Source organism: Dipodomys spectabilis, unplaced genomic scaffold (assembly GCF_019054845.1).
Source record: "Dipodomys spectabilis isolate Male_0828 unplaced genomic scaffold, ASM1905484v1 ptg000197l, whole genome shotgun sequence".
Taxonomy (NCBI): Eukaryota; Metazoa; Chordata; class Mammalia; order Rodentia; family Heteromyidae; genus Dipodomys; species Dipodomys spectabilis.
In genome coordinates, this window is record NW_024870874.1 from 19,439,021 (window position 1) to 19,462,362 (window position 23,342).

General features: G+C 34.5%; 1 protein-coding gene across 2 annotated transcripts in view; it reads left to right on the forward strand.

The window, feature by feature from the left end:
* Exoc4 (exocyst complex component 4) overlaps positions 1–23,342 on the forward strand; it is a 691,851-nt gene that overhangs the window by 307,626 nt on the left and 360,883 nt on the right. The window contains exons 10-11 of one of the 2 annotated variants that reach the window (XM_042695950.1): positions 12,178–12,274; positions 12,812–12,946. In XM_042695950.1, the coding sequence (XP_042551884.1) occupies positions 12,178–12,274; positions 12,812–12,824 (110 nt within the window). In that variant the 3' untranslated portion in view covers positions 12,825–12,946. Of the gene's footprint in view, positions 1–12,177; positions 12,275–12,811; positions 12,947–23,342 lie in introns of those variants that run through there. The other variant, XM_042695949.1, reaches the window with a different exon arrangement.

Genomic DNA, 23,342 nt, shown 5'->3' on the forward strand with positions numbered 1-23,342 from the left:
ACTGAGTTCAGTCCCCAGTTGCCGAAAACAGAAACACAAATATACCCATGGCTTTGACAAAAGATATTTTTCCTTACTCCTAACTCATCCCTTAAATCTCCTTGTAAATATCACTTCCTAAAGAGAGATTTTTCTCTTCCCTTGAGCCATTGGACCCTAATAGATACTATATAGGCCATTCTTAAATAATATATGTGTGTCAGAGTCTCTCCTGCTACTCTTATCTTTAATAACAGAGAGGATAATTTGCAATTACATATTTATTTACATGGTTATTAATGACATTTGCACTATGTAAATACTTCACAATATAGTAACCTCCATGAGGGCCAATCCTGTGTCTTTGTGATCGTTCTTATTTCTCAGCACCTATTATAATGCTGCCATAAAGAAGGCTAGCTAATAACAACTATTAAATGCCTAATATTTGGTGTTTCCCCACAAGGTATGTCATCTTAAAATTTTTTTAAAAGAATAATTAATAACATTCAACATAGACTGTTTTAAGCACTAAGAAAGAAGGGAAGCCATGGAACATTCTGGAAGAGTAACCAGATTAGACATACAATGCATTTATATTATTCGGGCATTTTAAAATTTTTTTTATTTTTTGTCAGTCTTGGGGCTTGAACTCTAGGCTTGGGCACTGTCCCTCAACTCTTCAGCTCCAGCTGAGTGCTCTACCACTTGAGCCACAGCGCCACTTCTGGTTTTCTAGTGGTTTATTGGAAATAAGAGTCTCACAGACTTTCCTGCCTAGGCTGGGTTTGAACCTCGATCCTCAGATCTCAGCTTCCTGAGTAGCTAGGCATAAGCCACTGGCGCCTAGCTCAGGTATTTATTTTGAGATTTGACTGAGAGAGGGGAAAGATGTACACAGAGAGGTGAATTAGAAGACCAGGACACAGGAGAGAGAAGATTGAGGTTTAAAAGGGCAAAAATAGCAAGGCTGGGAAGAGTACTGGGATTATTTTCATTTTGAAATGTAAAACTAACAAGTCACTGGTGGATTTGATGAGACTATGAATAAACTAGAAACATGAAGCTCACTCCAAGTTTATGGACTTACCTATAAAAGGGCAATATTTTCATTACCATTAGGACCTATTCCAGTACCTGTATTCAGTTGATGCTTAATAAATTCTTACTGGATGTATTTGGATTTAATCCACTTCTCTTCTATTGTTCTAGCCTTTTCTTAGCTCTCCGTTGCTGGGGTAGTGCTTGCTTCTTGAGATAAAGAATGGATGTGTTGAAGCTGTATTTCGTGGACTATTTATATCTGTGCTTATGTTGCTTTGTTGGATATCTTCAGAGCCTTTTTGTTGGCCACCTCTGCCCATCTTTGCTCCCTTGTGAGCTAAATTGACAATTCTTAGGTGCATTCTGTTTTAATAAAAAGCCTTGTGTATATTTTAGACTTTTGAAAAACAACAGTTAAAAAGATATGCAATCTTTAAATAAATACAAAAGAAGAAGTACTTTTCCAGGAAGAGATTGTAGCAGTAATTTTATATAATGTACTTAGAAAATGTTGATAAGTAGTTCCTTTGTTGTTGTTTGATTGAGTCACTATTTATGATCCGCCCAGTAGAATATTTATTGAATACCAATATTAGGAATTATGTATTATGTATTATCTTTGATAGTCTGTTCTCTTATACTACTAATAGCAAGCTACTTTATAGAGGAACAATGTCATTTTCTCTATCAAACAACTGTAGCTTCCCATTTTTCCATTGAATATTATTGTGCTTTTATAAGTTGGCTTCCAAATTCAACAATAGTGGTTTTTTCTTTCCTTCTTTCTGGCTTTTAAAATAATATTTCTATATTTTATAATAGTTTTATAATTTTTGAGATGCCTTTTATATCTTAATTGTTTTTCTTAAGATCATTAATTATGTCTACCATTTCTGTTCATTTTACTAGGAGCCTACTCCTTTGTACAAAAATGCTGAGTTGCTCATTATACATGGTTACTTCAAGGAAATTATGTTTTCCTGTTAAAATTTTTTTTCCAGAATTGCTTTTTTGGAAAACACTGATTATAGTGACTTGTTTGAAATTTAGATACATTTGGATGAAAAACTGAAAAATATTTTCAACTAACATTGTGACATCATACCATGACCATTCCTGTTTGTTTTCTGTAGTGAGGAATTCTAGTGACAATCCTGGAAGACTCTAAGATGGTTCCCATAAATACAGGGAGTCTACAGTAATTAAAATCAGATTATATAAAAATGTGAGTCCCTTGAGCTGGGAAGGTGGCTCAGTGGTAGAGTGCTTGCCTTGCATGCCTGAGGCCCTGGGTTCAATTCCTCAGCACCACATAAGCAAAAAGCAAAAAGCTGGAAGTGGCTCTGTGGCTCAAGTGGTAGAGCGCTAGCCTTGAGCTGAAGAGCTGAGGGACAGCGCCCAGGCCCAGAGTTCAGGCCCCACGACCGGACCCCAAAAATAAATAAATAAATAAATAAATAAAATAAATGTCCCATATGCTAACAGTTATTTTTCCTAATGCATAACTAATACCACAAAGCAAAAAAATACAGTTCATTGTCACTTAAGATATCAACATAACTATTACGTCTGATACTTCAATTATTATAATAATCATAACAAATTTCTATTTGATAATGGTGCTAATTCACTATTTTATGCAGTATGAGAAAAATACAAATAAAATCACAAAAATTTACCTGATAGAAACTTTATAATTTAGGAAATAGAAATTCATAGGTGGCAGAGTTTTTCAATAGCATACTTTGTGATTCATTCCACTTACTACTGGGAAATAGGATACTCAGAAAGATTAAGTAGCTGATATTAAATATTACCTGATATCAAAGTCAGAACAATAACTTGATTCTCCTAATATCTGAACTTACATTTTATTATATATCACATTGTTACTACTGTTATATGCCATATATCTCATTATGTTGCATTAACTAAAAATATTTAAGGCAAGCATTATATTCAACTCTGTTACTTTATTATTAATTTATTTATTTTTTCATAACAGAGACTCATTCCCCCCCTTTGGTGAAAATACCATACAGAGGGGTTAAAATTACATGGGCAAGGTAATGAGTACATTTCTAATCAAGCATTGTTGCCTTCTCCTTTGTTTCCCCTTCCCATCCCTTCCCATCTCCCCCCCCCCATCCTCCCCTCTCACCCCCCCCCCCACACGCCAAAGTTGTAAAGTTCGTTTTTTGACAGAACATCTTGTACATCTCATTGTTGCAATGAGTCCACCTGTATCCTTATTTAAACAATTTGTTTTTTCCCTTCCCCTTCACAAATTATACCAATATCAAACACAATGAAAGCAGGGGTTACACTGTGGGGGAGGGACATGCAAAGCAACAAAGAAATGTCTTATAAATAGGTTAGAAACAAAAGCAAGAAAGAAAAAACATTCGGGTCCTTATCTTGGGATTCATTTCACCTAACATCAACTTATCTGACCATTTCTGCTTGTCTCAGACATATACTAGTTATTGCAAATGAGGGAGACCATGGGACCTGTTTCTTTGGGCCTGGCTTACTTCACTTAATATAAATTTTTCCAAGTCTTTCCATTTCCTAACAAATGTCATTCTTTGTGATGGAAGCATAGAATTCCAATGTGTATATATACCACATTTTCTTGATCCATTCATCTACTGAGGAGCATCTGGGTTGGTTCCATATCTTAGTTATGGTAAATAATGCTGCAATAAACATAGTTGTGCTGGTAGCTTTAGTATGGTCTTGTTTGTAATCATTTGGGTAATAGCCCCAAAGTGGGATTGCTGGGTCATAGGGGAGCTCTATATGGAGTCTTTTGAGGAACCTCCATACTACTTTCCAAAGTGGTTGAACAAGTTTACACTACCACCAACAATGTAGTAGGGTTTCCTTCTGTCTACATCCTCTCCAGCATCTGTTGTTATTAGAGTTCTTAATTATAACCATTCTAACTGGGGTGAGGTGGTATCTCAATGTTTTGATTTTCATTTCTTTTATGGCTAGAGAGATTGAGCATTTCTTCATGTATCTATTGGCCATCCTTCTTTCCCTTCAGAGAAGTTTCTCTTTAAGTCTTTAGGCCACTTATCTATTGGGCAGTTATTTCTTTGAGGATTTGTTGTTGGGGGATTTAATTTTTTGCAACTCCGTTACTTTATAATCTTAGATGAATTGTTTGAATTATAACCTTCATTGAATTGTTTGTTGAATTGCCACAAGTCTTGGATTTTTGTAAAGGTTAAATAAAAACTTGTACTCAGTTGAAAGCATACTTTCACTAAAAATGTTTACATGCATGTTCATAGTAGTATCCTTCACAATCTCACAAGGGAGGTAACTGTTTGGTCAGCTGAAATAATATTCTGTCATATAATAGCAATAAAGTACTGATTGCTACAGCATTAAAAATATGTTAAGTGAAAGAAACCAAACATGTATGTAAAATATGAGGCTCATGCTTACACAAATGTGATCTCTTGTCTAAATGTATCTGATTAGCCATCAGAATGCATTTAGTAGATTCCTGATCATTAAGGCCAGTTAAAGAGTACAAGAAATGATCAATGGAATATCCCCCTGTAGTCTTAAAATAAAATGAGTTGGAGAATAATGTTACCAAGATAGAAATGTTCTTCAATGATTGTCAGTTAAAATTCCCTTGTGCCTTATTGATCATCCTTTTAAAAATATGCATGCAGTGAAAAGTGAATTCTTTGGTAATTTGTTCTTGTCTTACATTTTTGTATTTCATAGAACTTGTCACTTTAGACCCCATAACAGAAACATTAAGTACTGGTACTAATGGGCCTAGGGAAGAGCTCCAGGTGAGCACGTCTTATGATGGCCCAGAATGAGCTATTAGTGACCTTAAAATTTTCTGTTTCACTGTGTGGTCCATGACATGGAACAACTTTCGTTATTGTTTTTTTGTGGTGTAGTTAAGAATCTCTCTTTGTCTTTCTCTGTGTATGTTTTCTTCTTGTTTTTTAAGCCAAGACAGCACCACACAATAAATGCCAGATTATGGTAAAAATTTACTTTTAATTTAGAATATGTTCAATTTTAGAACTGCAAAAGAATAATTTTGTAAGAATTGTTTCATGGGCTTTAACTAAAAGCCAGGAGAGATGCCCTTTTTTGGAGCAAAACTCTAGCAGTTTGCTCTGGAAGACATATCCAATACATATAATACTTCACATCTTTACACACAGTACAATATTACTTTTAATTTGCTTTTATTGTCCTTAAATAATTTTTCAAAGGAATTTAATTCAGAATATCAATTTATGAGTAAAATGCACCTAGATCAGTACCATCCCTTCACCCTTTTTTTCACAGCAGATAATATACAATAACCCGTCATTATGCAGGCTGTAGTGTATAGTTTGTTTCTTATGTCCAGTACCTGGGGACTTATTCTAAGAAGAACCAAAAAAATCGTCCCTATTTTCCTCCGGGCTGAGCTCCTTGGACTTTATTTCCTTCACTTTCTTATCTTACTCTAACTTCCACGCTGTACCATTGCATTGTATACTCATTGTACATCAAATATCAAACTTCGTCTCCACTTTCCCATTTCTAACTCAGGAGAGGAGATTGTCACCACAGGAAAAATCGAGGAAACATCTAACCTCCACCTCCCATTCCTTTCAAATCTCTCTACATCAGAGTCCAGCAAAACATATGCTGACCTTATAGAGATCCCTAGTTGTCGATTTCTTCCACATTCTGGGAGGAGGCTCTTCCCAGCCTCACTTATTTTCTTATCAAGACCTCCTCCATAATAATCACCCGAATTTGTCTTTTATTAGAACTTACCATTCTTTTTCCTTTGTTCTTCTACCTAGCTACAGATAGTAACGGTGGCTCTGAGTCTCTTTTCCTCTCTATCTTCTGTTCTAGAATATTCTTTTTTTATTATTATGAAAATACCATACAGAGTGGTTATAATTACATGGAAAAGGTAATGAGTACATTTCTTATCAAGCATTGTTGCCTCCTCCTTTGTTTCCCCTTCCCATCCCTTCCCATCTCTCCCCCGCCCCCCAGAACATTCTGTATTTCTAGTGATGCTACAAATTCAATACTTTGTCTCAGCTAGGCTCTCAGTAGTGTAAAATAGTGATTGAAAAAAAAATCCTTTTTCTCCCATTCTTTTCAAAACTTAATTCAGTTCACCACAGCTCTCCACAAGCCTCCACAGCAATAAAAAGAAATTAAGCATGAATTTACTTAGTTTACATATACTCTTAATTCTTTCGTTTTTAAATCCCACCCTCATGTTGTATGGTGAAACCACGGAGAAGATTTTCAGGGGAGGGTTTTGGTTTTGTTTGATTGTGTTGTCTTACATCGGAATCCTGATAAAGGAAGACTATTAGACAAGGCATATGTTTTTGTTTTTTTTCCCTACCATAAGGAGGCCATGTCTCAGTTCCTAACAACTACTATGGCTGCATATAGCACAAAGTATTCTGATGCGTTTAACAATGACTGGGGTGTCTGAAGTGGGGGGGAGGGGTGGTGGGAACACATGACTTCTGGATTCATGTTGTCATCCATACTTTATTGTAACTTTTGAGTATGAAAACAACCCATCAATATCCTTAACAGGACTAGCATGTCCATATAAATTGAAGGTACTTGATGTGGTTGGAAGTGGAGAGTTATGTCTCATGAATGAATCTTAGATTAAGATTCAGGTTTAAGATTCTTATAGGTTAATGTGTTTGGCAGAAATAGAGACTAGTTTTAGGATGGAAGAGAGGGAGGGAGAAAGGGGCAGGGAAAGAAAGGGGCAGGGAAAGAAAGGAGGGGAAAAGAGAGGGAGGAGAAAGAGGGAGAAAGAAAAAAGGAGAGGGAAGGAAGGAAGGAAGGAAGGAAGGAAGGAAGGAAGCCATTTGCCATAAGTTTTTTAAAAAGTGAAAATGAGCAGTGTGATGGGAAAAATCAAGAGAAGACTATTGGATTTTCTTTTTTAAAGTCATTCAGTGTTTATAGGATTAAAAAAGGAAAAACTCCAAAACTGCTTCCTGGAAAGTCCTAGCTCTTTCTTACTGTCTTACCTTATGTTGCTAGCCTTGCAAAGAACCTCACTGCAGTTTGAGGTGGATAGAATAGGCCCATCGTATGCACTGCCTAGTCAGGAGAGTTGGGTAAAGAGGATGTTTTTACACAACTAAACGTGTTTCCCCCAGAAACACGTGTGTGTTAAATTTATATAGACATAATATGGCTTCTCTGGAGCTTCACTTACATTTTCAATCAGATTTACTAGTTCTGAGTCAACTGCTATTATTTAGTGTTGACTCATGTGTAATGTTACCATATATTCAGGGGCTAGTGCTCTCTGTTTTACAGCTTTCCTGTATTACCATCATCTGTATCACTTTATTCAACTTCTGAATTCCTTGGAAATATAAAGTGATACTAAACAAATAGTAAGATTTGTATATAGCTTAAATATTTTTGTGATCAAAGTTTGAATACTGACTTTACCATTTGTTTGTTGGTGAGCAAGAAACGTTATCTCCTCTTCCTCTAGTGCAATTGTGTTTCTTTTGCATGGGTATTATTAGGATTAGGTGAGATATAGTCTGTAAAAGATTCAACATCATTCCACTTTCCTGATAGATAGCAGATGAGTATGAGTCTTTTCTTCCTCCTCTTTTACTTTCTTTATACTTATCTAGGGTAACACTTGCCACCTATCTTAATTACTATACTACAACATTAGAGCTAGTTATGAGGAAAATGTAATTGATCAGAGAAAGCTTGGCAAGGCATTAACATGAATTGTGGTGGGAATAACTAATTTATTTCTGTTTGAGAGATTTTCTTCTACACATGATACTGTAATCAATATATTCTTTCAGCCTCTTTGTAAAATCTCACTGAGTATGCTTCATGTAAAAAACCCATCTGCTGTTTATTAATAGACCATTTGTAGTTACAAATAATTTGATCCAGATAAGAGTTACTCAGTTTCATCTTTGGCCATTTGTTTATTCATATAACAAATTCAATAAATACTAAGTGCTTAAGTATTGGAAATTATTTCAGGCACAAGAGTTTACATCTATGAACCAAACACTATTCTTAATAACTATACCCTAGATATAACTTGAGTACCTTGAAGTAAGTTGCCTGACTTTTCTATTCAGGTCTAGAGTTTTCTTCTCACCCTAGAGTTAAACAATAACATTATCATTCTTTATTTGTTTGACTTTACTATAATCGTAAGCCATCTGAAGAAAAGAATATGTTTGATATAGTGACAAAGCCCAGGGTTGTTATATATAGACTTTTGTTAGATGTTTTGTAGTTGTAGTAGCAGCAGTTGTAAGCATTCTGATAATTTAGGCTTTAAAAGAAGGCACATCTTAAAGAACTTGATTTAAATGCCTCCCTTTATCAAGACAACAGCCATGAAAGCAGGTTACTTTTAGACCATTCTACTAGTCTTGGAGTCAAATAAAGACTCTATTAATATGGTCCCATAAACCAGCAATCCTGTATACTATGCATGCAGTTTATATAGTTCTGAGGCAATACATTTATGTAAAATTTCCATGTACACAGTAGTTCTTTTCTTTCTTGGAAGCCCGTTTTAAATCCATGTCACATGGAAAATGTCAAATAGAGCATGTTGCTTTTTGTAGCTTTATACAAATCACCATCAAATTCTACTTTATTTAAATATTTGACACAGGTATTTTAGTTAGAGTTTATATATTTCATTTTTGACTATTTTTTATTAAAAAATTAACAGGAAAAGCTTATTTAATTCTGTCTGTATTACTAGTATTCTGAACTTTTCACTGTACTTACATTACTACCCAATGGTATAATTGTAAAAAAAGGTATCTTTTATTCATTTGTTACAAAGCTAGTCTTATAAATAATAATTATGTAGTGTTTTGCTGCCTAAAGTAAAAAGAATGGGGTCTTTTACTAGCTAGTATTCAGGTGTTGGGTTTTGTTTGTGTTTGTGTACGTTTCTGCATCTTTTTATCTATCTGACCAGTTGGATTCTTACTTGTTTAATAATTCTAAACAGGAAGTGGTTGGCAGGTTATTCTAGAAATATTGCATGCCAAACCCTGTACTGTGTGCCTTTATGTACATTATTGCACTTAAATATCACCAAAGATCTTTGTGTTGACTGCACTCTTTATTTTATAAATAAGAAAGTGGTGGCTTAGGGAATTTACATAATTCTATTACATTTCTACAAAAAAATAAATAAACAGAGCAGGTATCTGGCACAGAACGTATTGATTCCTCCCACTGTACCACGGTTGTGTCTATGAGAACATTTGTTTCTAAGGTTATGGTTTCCTTTTTCTGTTTTATTAAGATGACTTTATTCATTACCAATGACAGGAAATCCTTGTGGGAAAGAATTAAGGAATAAATAAAAATGGAAGCTAATTTCTCATAAGTAAATGAATTGTGAAGGAAGGGACTAGCTTTTGATCACTTACATGCTGTCATTTCTCCAGCCATTTAGTGGCCTTGATGCTCCTTGCCAATCATCTGGGAGAGCCTGTCAAATCATCTTCTGTGCTAAAAGCAAGAAATACAGTTAGGGCATTCCTTCCCTCCCTTTACACAGTATATTCTATTTGTAACACTCCCATCAGTTTTCCTTCCATTCCAACTATCCATCATCATTCAGCATTTTCTCTGGTGCCCATCACCTGGCCTCCACACCTGAGATTAGCCTGCGTGCCTATTAAATGAAGGAGAGAGCTGTTCCAGCCTAGTCGATGAGCTTCTCAGGATTAAGCAGCACGTTTCTAACCTTCATGACAGCAGCTCCCAAGCTACTTGAGAGTAGAAAGGCAAGGAGAGGTGAATTGTGTTTCTTACTAAGAATACTGAAATGCTAGAGTCCATCTTAGAGTTACAGACTCGTGGACCTTCTGAGCTTATACCAGGGTCTTTATTTTTGGTTCTGGCAGGTTTATCAAGAATATTTTCACTGCTCGGGGTCGCAGTATCAGCTCCCCAGCCTATGCTGCAGCCCTGGCCAGTCAGTGTAGGAACCTTCTCAATAAAGTTGCTTCTTTAATCACAATAAAAAAGAATATTTTCACTGTGTTAGTCCTATTCAGTCCACTCTGTGCTGTGATAATAGCGTACCATAGGCTGAGTATTTTTAAATATATAGAAATTTATTTGTTAAAGTACTTGAATATGGGAAATTCAAGAAAAGGAAGAGATAGGTCCTTCTCCCGTACCCCCATCCATTATGGATGGGCGAAGAGAAGGGTTCAAATTCAATTGCTTGTAACCCTCATACTCCTGGTATAATAGCTATAATCTATTCATGAGAGTGATAATAGCAAAGGCCCACCTCCTAAAGCTGTTCAACTGGAGATTCCAGAGGGGACATGTTCACACAATCGCATTTAGAAAGCTGGATGTTGACATCTGGTCTTTAAAGAGGAAATCATCTGATGCAGCATAGATCACACTTACTATGGGAACTGAGAGAGTGAACAAAGTTCCTGTAGGTGGATTTTAGTAAATAGAGGTAGGGTCTAGGTAAAAAAAAAAAAAAAAAAATTATAAAAAAAATTCTTCCCAAACTTCATTTTATATTTAGCTTAAACCCAAGCTATGCATCAGTCATCATACATCTGTAGCTAATAAACTCTTAGAACAAATGAACTTACTCTGAGTTTCTACCTATTATACTCTCATCATACTTTAGTTTTCCCCGCAAAGCCTTTGGTGGAGTAACATTCCTAGTGCTCTCTGCTTTACTTTTTGGTATTGTACCTCGTCTTTTTGTTATCTTAATTCTTAGATCATTATCATCAGCAAGTAAGTAGTAAGTACACCTGCTTACCAGAGTTATTTGTATTTGTTATTTTCTTGACAGTGTACACAGGATTTTACATATATTACAATATATGTAAATTCTAATTCTAAAAACAGTCTTCCAAAATAGTTCTCTGTTCTTTTATTCACCCAGCAAATTTGTCCCTGTCTAGCCACTTTCTACCAAGTTATGTCCCAAATGAGAAAAGGGATATATAAAAAAATAATGCTAACATAACAGTAATAGAAGTGATCTGTGTTGTGGATTTTTTTTCTCTTCTTTCCCAGTAGACAAAAGTGAGATTGAAGACAGGGATTCCAATAATTTGTTTTCATCTTACTAGAAAGAACCACAAAAGTGGAGGTAGAAATACTTCTTTCATTGTTCAAACCTATATATCTCTTTTTCACATTTTTTTTTGGGCGGGAGGGTCGGTCATGGGGCTTGAACTCCAGGCTTGGGCGCTGTCCCTGCGCTCTTCAGCTCAAGGTGAGCGCTCTACCACTTGAGCCACAGCGCCACTTCTGGTTTTCTAGTGGTTTATTGGAGATAAGAGTCTCACGAACTTTCCTGCCTGGGCTGGCTTTGAACCGAGATCCTCAGACTTTAACAAACGCAGACTCATGATGCCATAGGATGAAACTGTACAGAAAACAAGGACATTGACAATGCTCAGTCAGAATCATTCAGAAAAACATAATTAAATAATTTCATAAAATTTTTAATGAATTTTAAAATAATTCCTTCTTGAATATCCAAGGGAAATTTATAGTAAACAGTCATTTATTTTTAAAACTGTAGAAGCTTTTCAATAAGAAAGATGAAGATTTTACAGTGCATATAAAATTTAATAAGCAAGACTTTTTTCTGTAGTGATACATAAGAGAGTGCGGTGTCATGTTCTTGGTATGGTCTTAATTGTGATGAAACATTGTCATAGTGAATATGTAAGTTTTTCCTCACAGTTCTACAAGTGGGCACAACTGTGAAGATCACTTCTTCCATTCTTGAAAGTTTCTTGTAAGATGGTTATAACTAGAGATAAAAAATTTAATCTTAACCAAGTTATAGCCTTGAATGGTTTGAGTAGGCTATTTATTTTTCCTAGACTTCCAAGTTATCATCCTTAGTGAACTATTGAATCGTTAATTTATTTGAGTGAGAAAGACTTGAACAATTAATCAAAAGAACTTGGTAGATATTGAAGAGAGCTTCTCAAAGATGTTTCTTTTGACAGCATGACTGTCGTCATGTGTATCGGCTTGCTTTATTTATTTTAAGAGTTGCAGTGAGCTAAATCCCTTTTTTTCTTGTTTTCTGAAAAGGAGGACCTGATGACAATTTAATTGAAGGCGGAGGAACAAAATTTGTCTGCAAACCTGGAGCCAGAAACATTACCATCATATTCCATCCATTATTAAGGTAAGTCAAATCCGATGATGTCCTTACTGAATATCAGCATTTTCATTATTAATGCATTGGTGTACAAAGGCCAGTAGTTTAGTCAGCATTGAAACCAGTCATTAAAAAACAGCAACAACAAACTTGCTTTATTTTTTTAGGGCCTCACGATCAATGTTAATCAGTAGAACAGATGATGTCAGCCCTACAAGTAGTTACTTGTTCTCAGAAGTACACTTTTCTGTAAACTTTTCATTTGATTTTCTTTCTTTCCCACTTTCTTAGTTGTTTCTCTTTTTCTCTCACTCTCTCTTGCTCACTCTCTCTTGTCACTCACTTTCTTGCTCACTCTCTTCCTTCCCTTTTCTCTCTCCTTCATCTTTTTAGTGGTTGGTAAACTATGTTCCGCTAGAGGAATCTAGGCTGCCACCTGTTTTTGCAAATAAGATTTTTATTGACCACAGTCATGCTCATGTATGCTGCAGTTATAGTGGTGAATCATTTCAATGGTCCATATGGTCCGCAAGCTCAAAATATTTACTCTCTGCTTCTTTATAGGAAAAACTACTGACCCATAATCTGCCTCACTCATTTTCATCAGTGTCCCAGTGTTGCCTAAGAATTGGCATGTGATTCATCAGATACAATTTACACACACTGAACTATTTTATCAAATATATGGTTAAATATTGTGAAAGATAATTTTGAAGTGTTTTATAATGCTCAGTTACTTATGATACTATGCTGTATGTTAATAAGAATGTATGATGCTTCACTATAAAAAAGTGTTCCAAATCCTAAATACTTTCAAATGGGTACTTTTTAATATTCATAATAGAAATCAGAGATGGAATTTATTTGTACTAATAAGTGAAATTAACCTAATAGGGGAGTCAAAGGCCAATTATTTATGGCTATAAATGATAAGGTTTGTAATGATCAAATTTTGGGATCCGCTACATAAAAATGTTGATATAGCATTTTGTACTAATATACTATACCTTGAAAAAAGTTAGTGTGGTATATTTAATATTATGAGTCTTTTAAGTAAAAAGACAAAAATTACTTATATTAATGGGGTAATGTGGTATTTACATTTCATTTATAATTCAGGCAATGTTAAAATCATGTTAGAAATATCTGTGTCATTTATTATATTTTTGAAAAAATTTCCAAATTTCTCTAGCATTTTGAAGTTATGGTGCATTATTGTTACCATCATTTAACCTGCTGTGCCATAATGCACCAGCACTTCATTCTCCTAACCATAACTCAGTCAACCTTTGCCCATGCTAAGCTCTCTCGCGTATTCTCCCAAATCTTCACCACCATTCTACTCTCAGGTTCTGTGAGGTCAAATTCTATATTCCATGTATGAAGGAGATCATAGACTGTCTTTTTTCCCTTAATATAATGACTTTCAGTTGCATCCATGTTGCAATGATAGTAGTTTACCCTTTCTGTGGCTCAATAGTATTTCTGTTTATATGAATCATATTTTCTTTATTCATCCATTGGTGAATATTTTAGGTTAATTCTATTAAACTGTTGGATAATTATAGAGTGAACATAGGAATACAGATGTCTCTGACATACTCATTTAACTTATTTTGGTTATATACCCATTAGTTCAATTGTTGGATTATCCTGTAGTTCGTTTTTCATTTTCTAAGGAACTTTGATACTATTTCCCATAAGGGAGATAAAAATTGACATTTCTAGTTTTATATATATATGGTTGATACTATTGTACTCTATTTCAGAAAAAAGATAAATCTTGAAATTTAATACTGTCTTAATTGCAATTTATAAAAGGAATTTTAGATCTGGACATCTAATATTAGTGGAATGTTTTGTCTATAAAGAACCTCTCTGTATTGCTGTACTTTCATATATAGGAAGAGAGACGTATAGGTTGACTCAGATTTAGGAGTATCTCAAAATAACACATTCATTTTCTAAGATAAATTTAACACATTTGAATAATGGTTAACCAAAAGCTACCAGATTGGCCAGAAATACCACAAAGTGTGTTTTTCCAAAATCTAAGCAGATTATTACTGGAAATTTTGTAGCTTCTTATTCAGTAAGACTTAGTAAATTGATGTCATCACTGTTCTCTCATTTAAAGTAACTATTTTCTTCAACTATACTAAATTACTTTCCCCAGTTGGTTTTAAATGTAAAAACACAAATATATAAACAAAAATAAAAATCTGCTCTCATACAGTATAAAAAGTTTTTTTTAACATGGCATTAACTTTTATAAAATCTCTTTAATAAATATTTGTAACAGGTAAATTTATCTAATTTAAAGTAAATTTACTTATGTGTATGATATATATATATATTAACTAAATCAATAAAATATTGATTTTATATATGGGGGGGGGAGCGCACCAGTTCTGGGGTTTGAACTCTGGGCCTGGAGGCTGTCCCTGAGCTTTTTCTTGCTCAAGGAGAGCACTCTACCACTTGAACCACATCGCCAGTCCCAGCTTTTTTGAGTAGTTTATTCGCAATAAGACTCTCATGGAGTTTCCTGCCTGTGCTGGTCTCATACCATGATCCTCAGATCTCAGCCTCCTGAGTACCTAGGATTACAGGCGTAAGGCGGTGGCTCCTGGCCTTTATGTAATCTTTGAATTAAATGACTTTGGTAATTAGTTTAGTATTCACTCTTTTATCCTCTTGTAATTGATTTCTACTTAGTGTTATTGTTAGGAAAGTAGAAAAATACGTTAATCATTATGGGTAACTACTCACCTAGATTTATGTCATAGTTTACTGCTTGATTATGCTAACCTTATGCCTGTGTTTGTTTCAACTATGGGAGAGACCCTATGAAAGCTTCTTAGAAGTATACTCAATACCCATTTTCTCATGAGATTTTCCTTTAATTTTTTTAATGTGAAACAAAAAGAAAAAAATATGTATTAACACTTACTCAGGACCCATATTATATTGCTTATAGAAGAATGGTAAAGTTTAATACATTATAGTTCTTTTGTAATTGCACAGAAGGTTTATTGTGATGCTTACATACTGCTGTTCTAGAGTTCTCAACAGCGGGAGGTTTTAATGTGATATTTATTCTGTTTTGCTAGAGAGTTATTGTAAGTCTTGGTAGTACTAATACGCATCTTAAGTATTTGGCTTCTGTTTTCATTCAGAATTTTAATTATTATTTGATGAGCCCTGGAGAAAGTTTGTAACATGCTACAATTTATCATCCTTCGTTCTATGTGTGTCTTTGAATGGAAATAGTAGGAATATGATGCCTGTGTTGAATCCTGATAGTTTTTTTTTTCTTTTTTCTCTTTTTTGGTGCTGGGGTTTGAACACAGGGCCTCATGCAAGCGAAGCATGTTATGCTTGAAGCTTTCATTGTTTTTGTCCAGTGCCAGCTTAATGTGACTGTGATTTGGCTTCTACTTGTTTATTTCATAAACGATATAACAGTAAGAGAAGCTGAATGAAAAGATGAGGGAAAAAAGTAGATTAGAAATCTAAAATTAAAGCAACAGAATATCTTCATTCAAGAGTAGGTGCTTTCACTTCGTTTACTCCCCGGTTATTTGTTGGACTCCTTGTCTCCAGGGTCCTCACTGGGCACTTACTTGGGCTGTATAGGTGGCACAACCGACCAACTCTAAAAAAGGGCAGGAAAGCATGAGTCCTGACAATTCTTACTCCTGTGAGAGAACTTCTCCCCAAACTAGATGAAAAGCACACACCTTATCACTCATTAGCCACCCACAAATGAGTTATGTTATTTCCCATCCAAATTTTCTAGATATTTTTCTTAATTGCTTATGTCACTTATTTTTATTTATAACCTACAATGTACTGAAAAAGTTTAAGAGAAAATTATCAGAAATTGACTTATATCATTTCTACTTAAGCACAGACTATTGCTTTCTTGTTATAAATCTTAGTAGGCTGAACTACATATTTACCAGAAGGAAACATTTCTTATGTTTTGCTTCTTTTCCCCTACTTCTAGTACCATTGGTATTCTTTCCTCCTGAACCTTTAGGTATACCTTTGTATACTTTATTTATTAAAAGAGCTCTTTTCCTAATTTTCATTCAGCTGACACTGCATTCTTTGCAATCTAAAGAGTTTTCTATATTTAAAACCTTGAACTACCCTCCTGAGAACACTAGAGATCAGATTCCCATTACATTGTTTTGTATGTTCCCGGTGGTCATTTGTGCTGTCCTTTCATAAAATTATTGTAGAAGGCTCTCAACTTTGGTCATCTTGCAAAGTTATTTCTGTGCTGCGCTTATCGCTAAGGCAGCCTCATCACCAGGAAGTCTTCATTGGATGGAGCCCAATGTACTGACTGCCCATTAATTTGTTTATTAAATATCTTCCTCATGTTTCCTTTCTGGTTAATCTCATCTCTTATAAAAATGGAGTATGTTATCATCCTACCTGCTTTCATCTTAGCCTTCATTGCACATATTATATTTATGAACTCTTTCTTAAATGACACCTACTTAAACATAACAATAAAAAGATTTTTAAAAGCTTAGAAGAAAAAGATTAGGGAAAAAAACCTCAATGAAAATAATAAACCAATGAAAACAATAAACCACCAGTCAATTTTCCCACCCCCAGTGCATCTAAATAAACAGAAACATACTAAAGCAATTACGTTTCTAGCCATGCACAGGTTGATTCTAAGACTTTCACAATATTATGACTAAAGCTTTCTTCATGTAATGCCTTGTTTGCTGTTGCTTGGCATTCTCTGGAAACTTTCAAGAGAAATGTGTCCATTATAATGAATGTAATTTATTTTATGGACCTTCAATTTGGAGACTGGAGGAGATGTTCAATGATGTAATCTTGATGACATCATTCCTTTTTTTGTGTTGATCTGATAAACATTTAGGTATCTTCAAAAGTTACTACTTTTGAATGATTCCACTATGCTAAATAATAATCAAGATGTAATTTTAAATATTCTCTTGGAAATGAAATACATTTTACTAACAGTATCAAGATGTTTTATAGAATAATAATATTTATTGCATTTAGTATAGCATTTCAAGAAATTTGAAATTACTTTGTACTTGGTCTTTGTGGGATTTGCTGGTCTTTGACTGTGAGGAGTGAGAATTTGTTTTACTTTTACTTTTCTTTTAAAAATCAAATGCTTACATCCAGATGTTCTGAAGATATATAGCCTATAATACTGGCTTCCAAGATAAATGCTTTTATAAGACTTCTTACTGCATTTGTACACTGGAACCCCTATTTCCAATAAGAAATCCTACTATTTTTAGTTCTTAAAAAATTAGTTTTTGGAGCACTTAGCAAGTATTTTGCTTGGTATCTAAGTAAAATACAAAGAAAAAATTGTCTTCAATACTGCATTGAAATCTTTCAATTCAAACCTAAAACACACTGTGTAATTTAATCCCTTAGTAGCTGAGGATACATTCCAAGACTTAAAGTGGGTGCTTAAAAGCAGATAATTCTCACCATAAATTATACATATATCTACATATATGCATACATGAAGATATATGTATATATTAATTTTTCCTATACATGCACATATATGACAAAGTTTAATTTATAAATTGAGCACAGTCTAGCACATGCAATCCTGGGATCAGTCTCCTGCACTACCAAAAACATCATAAATTGGAAACAATAAATGATTGATAGAATAAATATAACAAAGATTATATAAAATATATGCATGATTCATTTCTGGAATTCTCCATTTATTATTCTCAGATTTCATTGACTGAAGTAATGGGAATGATATTTGAATGTGAATATTCTAAACCAACATTATGTTTTGATTGTCAAGTTTTTGGGCCACACTTCTACCCCTAGATATTACTACTCTGGGCTACTTTCTTTTAAAATGTTTTTCTTTCTTTTGTAAATAACTAAGAGTCATTTATCGTAGCTGAGGTATAGAATTAATAATATGATTTTACAGTTGTTAAAACAGCTGTGATCCCATAGTACTACTCTGTATAATATATTTGTATTTTGTCTTTAGCAATTATTTATTAGAATCTATGATCCTTTTTCCTTTTATCTTTTCCTTCTATTAATGCACTAAAAAGGTTTTGTTTAATTAAACTAATTTGTTTTATCTTCTATGAATCATGACCTTCTTCTAAGATGCTAAAATACATCTAAAAGATGTCTTGTTTTAAAGTCTTCCTTATTTGGTCTTATGTGGACTTTGCTCTTTTTTCCTTGCTTTTATTTAGACACATTGATGTGTTTGGGGTGTTGCTTTAAAAGGAAGATTTTATGTGAATATTTAGAATAAGCATAAATGCCAGAAGTTGAAATAATTCTTCTATTTTTCTTTTCCTAATACTTTTTACTTTGAGAAATGTAAAAAAGTCATCTCACCTATGTCAGTTTGATGTGTGCATTCATATTTGGCAGAATATTATACTGACTTTTCACAGGTATGTGATATTTTTATACAGATACATGTTTGTCCTTAATGAGCTAAAACTTATATAGACATTTTGAAAGATGTTGGTGATTAGACTGTCTAGCAAATAACATTGTGAATCATACATTATTCATGCATGAGAGGAAATGTGGCCACTGTGTTGCATTTTTATGAAACACAATAGTTTTATTTCTGTCCTTAGAATTATGAAAAATATTGCTATGTTTCCAGATTATCTGACCTACAAGGCCTCTGGAGCATTGAGTGGTGCTACATTCAGAGTCTAATCTCCACATATCTGTAAATGCCTTTAAATTCACATTATAAATGTTAACTACTTTTAATCTTTTTTAAAATTATATTTTATTGTCCAGGTGATGTACAGAGGGGTTACAAATGTAATGAGTACATTTCTTTTCAAACAGTATTACCCCCTCCCTTATTTTCTCTCACTTTCCCTTGCCCCCTACATTTCGCCCCCCCCCCATTCCCCTCCTCCCCAAGTTGTAAAGGTCATTTCCCACCTAGTATCTTGTGAGTATCACTGTTTTGCATTGCTTCACCCTTTCTCCTTTGTCTCACCATTTTGTGATTCTTCTTCTCTTCCCCATATCAGATAAATGTAAATATAAGACACAGGGTACCAAAATCAAAAACAGTGACCCCAGAGGATAAACCAAAGGGAAAAATATGAAAGAAAAAAGGAATAACTTCACACAGTATGTTTTTTTTAAAAAAAAACAAAAAACTCTTGTTTTCATATCTTGGAGTTCTTTTCGAAATTAAATTTTTCACTCAGTCTTTTTGTATTTTCATGTTTTAAAATTTTGTATTATGAGATATGACTGAATATTGATTACAGCTAACATGTGACTGATGTGGAGAACAACTCAAGACTCCAACCCAATTATGTATGTGCATTTTATCAATGTCAGAAGGTATTAAGACAGTACAATCCAGTTAGCAGAAAGGTTTATAAAACGTGGTAAGAAAAACTGGAGGCATTAGTGAAGACCAGAAGAATTTCTATTTTCAAATACCTAAGCATTGATCACTAAAAAGAGAAAATGCAGTCTTGTTCTTCATTGCTTCATAAGTCTGAATGAGAACATTTTCAATGTCCAAAACATGTGGCTGTCTATTATGAGATTTGATGCTAAATTGTAAGAATCTTCTGATGAACAAGGCACCAGAAATGGCAACCTTTTTCTTGGGATACAGTATTCTTCCTGAGAGGATTAGCAAGGAGCTAGATTCAAATTATAGTTAGCAAAAGGCTGAACTGTTAGGTCTATATTCTTTAAATTTTTGACTATTACATATGCCTTTCTAATACAGTATGTCATGTTATTGCAAAATTCTGGATAGATGTAATTCTTCCAGTCCTTACTGGCTTGGGTTATTATGTTAAGTGTATGTGTATGTATGTGTGCAAATGTGTGTGGCGTGCATGCAAACACATGTATGTGCACACACACACTTACATGCCAATTCTGGGGCTTGAACTCCTCAGATCCTGGGTGCTGTCCCTGAGGGTTGTTTTTTTTTGTTCTCAAGGATAGCGCTCTCCCACTTGAGCAAAAGATTGTTTTCTAGCTTGCTTGTTTTTCTCTCTCTCTCTCTTTCTTTCTCTCTCTCTCTTTCCCTTCCTCCCTCTCTTTCCTTCCTGCCTTCCTTCCTTTCTTTCTCTTTCTTTCTTTCTTTCTTTCATTCTTTCATTCTTTCTTTCATTCTTTCATTCTTTCTTTCTTTCTTTCTTTCTTTCTTTCTTTCTTTCTTTCTTTCTTTCTTTCTTTCTTTCTTTCTTTCTTTCTTTCTTTCTCTCTCTCTCTCTCTCTCTCTCTCTTTCTTTCTTTCCTTTCTTTTTCTCTCTCTCTTTTTCCCTCCCTCCCTCCTTCCCTCTTCCTTCCTTCCTTCCTTCCTTCCTTCCTTCCTTCCTTCCTTCTTTCTTTCCTTCTTTCTTTCTTTCCTTCTTTCTTTCGGTCCAGGGGTGATAGTTAACGAATTTTCCCTTCTGTGTTGCCTTCAAATCATCTTCACATCTCATCCTTCTGAGTAGATATGATTACAGGTATGAACTACTGGTGTCTATCTGGGTTACTTTTTTATTCTTCAAGTTAATCCTAGTGATAATCATTAGTAGAGTTAAGGAGTTATAGTTAGCATTTATATCGTTTTGACTTCCTCTCCTACATAGAAGTTAGAGGTAATAAATCATGTTGTACCTAGGTTTGGAACAGTTACTAAACGGAACTCTGCTCCTCCCTACCACATTGTACCCTCACTTTTCTCTCTCCTGTCTCTCCCACTCAATTTTTCCTCCCTCCTTATTTTTTCCCTCCCTCCCCTTCCTTCCTTGCTCATGGTTTTTACTTTTTTATTTTTCTCCCATGTTAGTAACTGGTACATATAGTGATAACTCTTCTGATGACTGTTAAGATAACAAGAAAGCTGTCTTTCTTCTTTATTAGAAAAGCTTAAAACAAAAGAGAGACCAAAATCATACCTAAAATTAAATCAACATAATCTTGACATTGGGAGCTAGATTAAATCAATATTTTAAGTGCTGGTTTTCTTTACTAATTTTAAACTTGATCCATTGTATAAATTACCATAGGAAGCTTATATATAAAAAACAGTATAAGAGAATATTTAAGCCTAACATCAACTTATCTGACCTTTTCTGCTTGTCTCAGACATATATTAGTTATTGCAAATGAGGGAAACCATGGGACCTATGTTTCTTTGGGCCTGGCTTACTTCACTTAATATAATTTTTCCAAGTCTTTCCATTTCCTAACAAATGGGCAATGCCATTCTTTCTGATGGAGGCATAGAATTCCAATGTGTATATATACCACATTTTCTTGATCCATTCATCTACTGAGGGGCATCTGGGTTGGTTCCAGATCTTAGCTATGATAAATAATGCTGCAATAAACATAGTTGTGCTGGTAGCTTTAGTATGGTCTTATTTGTGATCATTTGGGTAAATGCTCTACGTGGAGTCTTTTGAAGAACCTCCATACTACTTTCCAAAGTGGTTGAACAAGTTTACATTCCCACCAACAATGAAGTAGAGTTCCCTTCTGGCCACATCCCCTCCACCTTTTGTTGTTATTAGAGTTCTTCATTATAGCCACTCTAACTGGGGTGAGGTGGAATCTCAATGTTGTTTTGATTTGCATTTCTTTTATGGCTAGGGAGGTTGAGCATTTCTTCATGTGTCTATGGGCCATCCTTCTTTCCTCTTCAGAGAAGTTTCTCTTTCAGTCTTTAGCCCACTTATTTATTGGGCAGTTGTTTCTTTGAGGATTTGTTGTTGGGGGATTTAATTTTTTGAGTTCCAGGTATATTTTAGATATGAGACCCTTTTCTGTTATATGGCTAGTGAAGATCTTCTCCCAATCCATGGGCTTTCTATTGATCTTGCTAGCTATGTCCCTTGCCATGCAGAAGCTCTGCAATTTCATGCAATCTCATTTGTCCAACCTTTCTAACATATTTATAAGATGATTTTTTTGTTGTTTTGTATGTCCCTCCCCCATGGTATAACCCCTGCTTTCATTGTATTTGATGTTGGTATAATTTCTGGAGGGGAAGGACAAAAACAAATCATTTAAATAGGGATACAAGCGAACCCATTGCAACAATGAGCTGTACAAGTTGTTATGTTGAAAAACAAACTTTATAACTTTGGCCAGGGGAGGGGGAGGGAGGGGGAGATGGGAAGGGATGGGAAGGGGAAACAAAGGAGGAGGCAACAATGCTTGATAAGAAATGTACTCATTACCTTGCCCATGTAATTGTAATCCCTCTGTACGTTATTTTCACAATTAAAAGAAAAGAATATTTAAGCCACAAAAATACTTACTTGCTTGGTGCTTTTTGTTTTCCCACATAAAACAGATACAGTTATTCCAATTACTTGGGTATTCTGGACATGTTTTGTCTTTTGGACTGCAATAGCCAAAATATGCTTAATCAGCATTTACTGAAATATGTTTATGTCCAGCCACAGGTCCATTTACATGTGATTTTAAAATCTAAATTGATAGTGTAATTTGGCACCAAAAATAACATAGGCATACCTAGAGACAAAACTCAAGTTCTTTCTTTAATAACTTACAATTTGGCAGATATCACCTATATATTAATTCCCCATATAATTCAGAAAATTTATTTTGCCATTCTCTTCCTTGCTGCCACTCTGCTTTGCAGATTTTGTTACTAGGCCTTCTGTGTAATATTAATCTCTCCTATTACCATTTTTAATTTTACTTTCATTATTTGTCACTTGAATATTTGCTCATTAACCCTGTTTACTATTTCTTATTGTGTATATTAATGTGTTTTCCATTGCTGCTAAAAAGTACTTGAAGCTTGATAATATAGAAAGGAAAGACTTTCATTTAACTGCCAATCTTGGAAATTCAAGGGCATAATGACAGCATCAGCTTGGCTCTGATGAACAGCTCTGGACAACGGTGGGGGCAAATGGAAGGAAGCAAGACAGGAAGGCAGATAGCAGGGAAGCCTAGCCTTGCTCTTTTACAAAAGAAACTGACTGGAGTCCTAAAGAAACTAACTGAAGTCCCATGGGAAATGCCTAGGTGTTTTATGTTAGCAGTCCACTTCTTA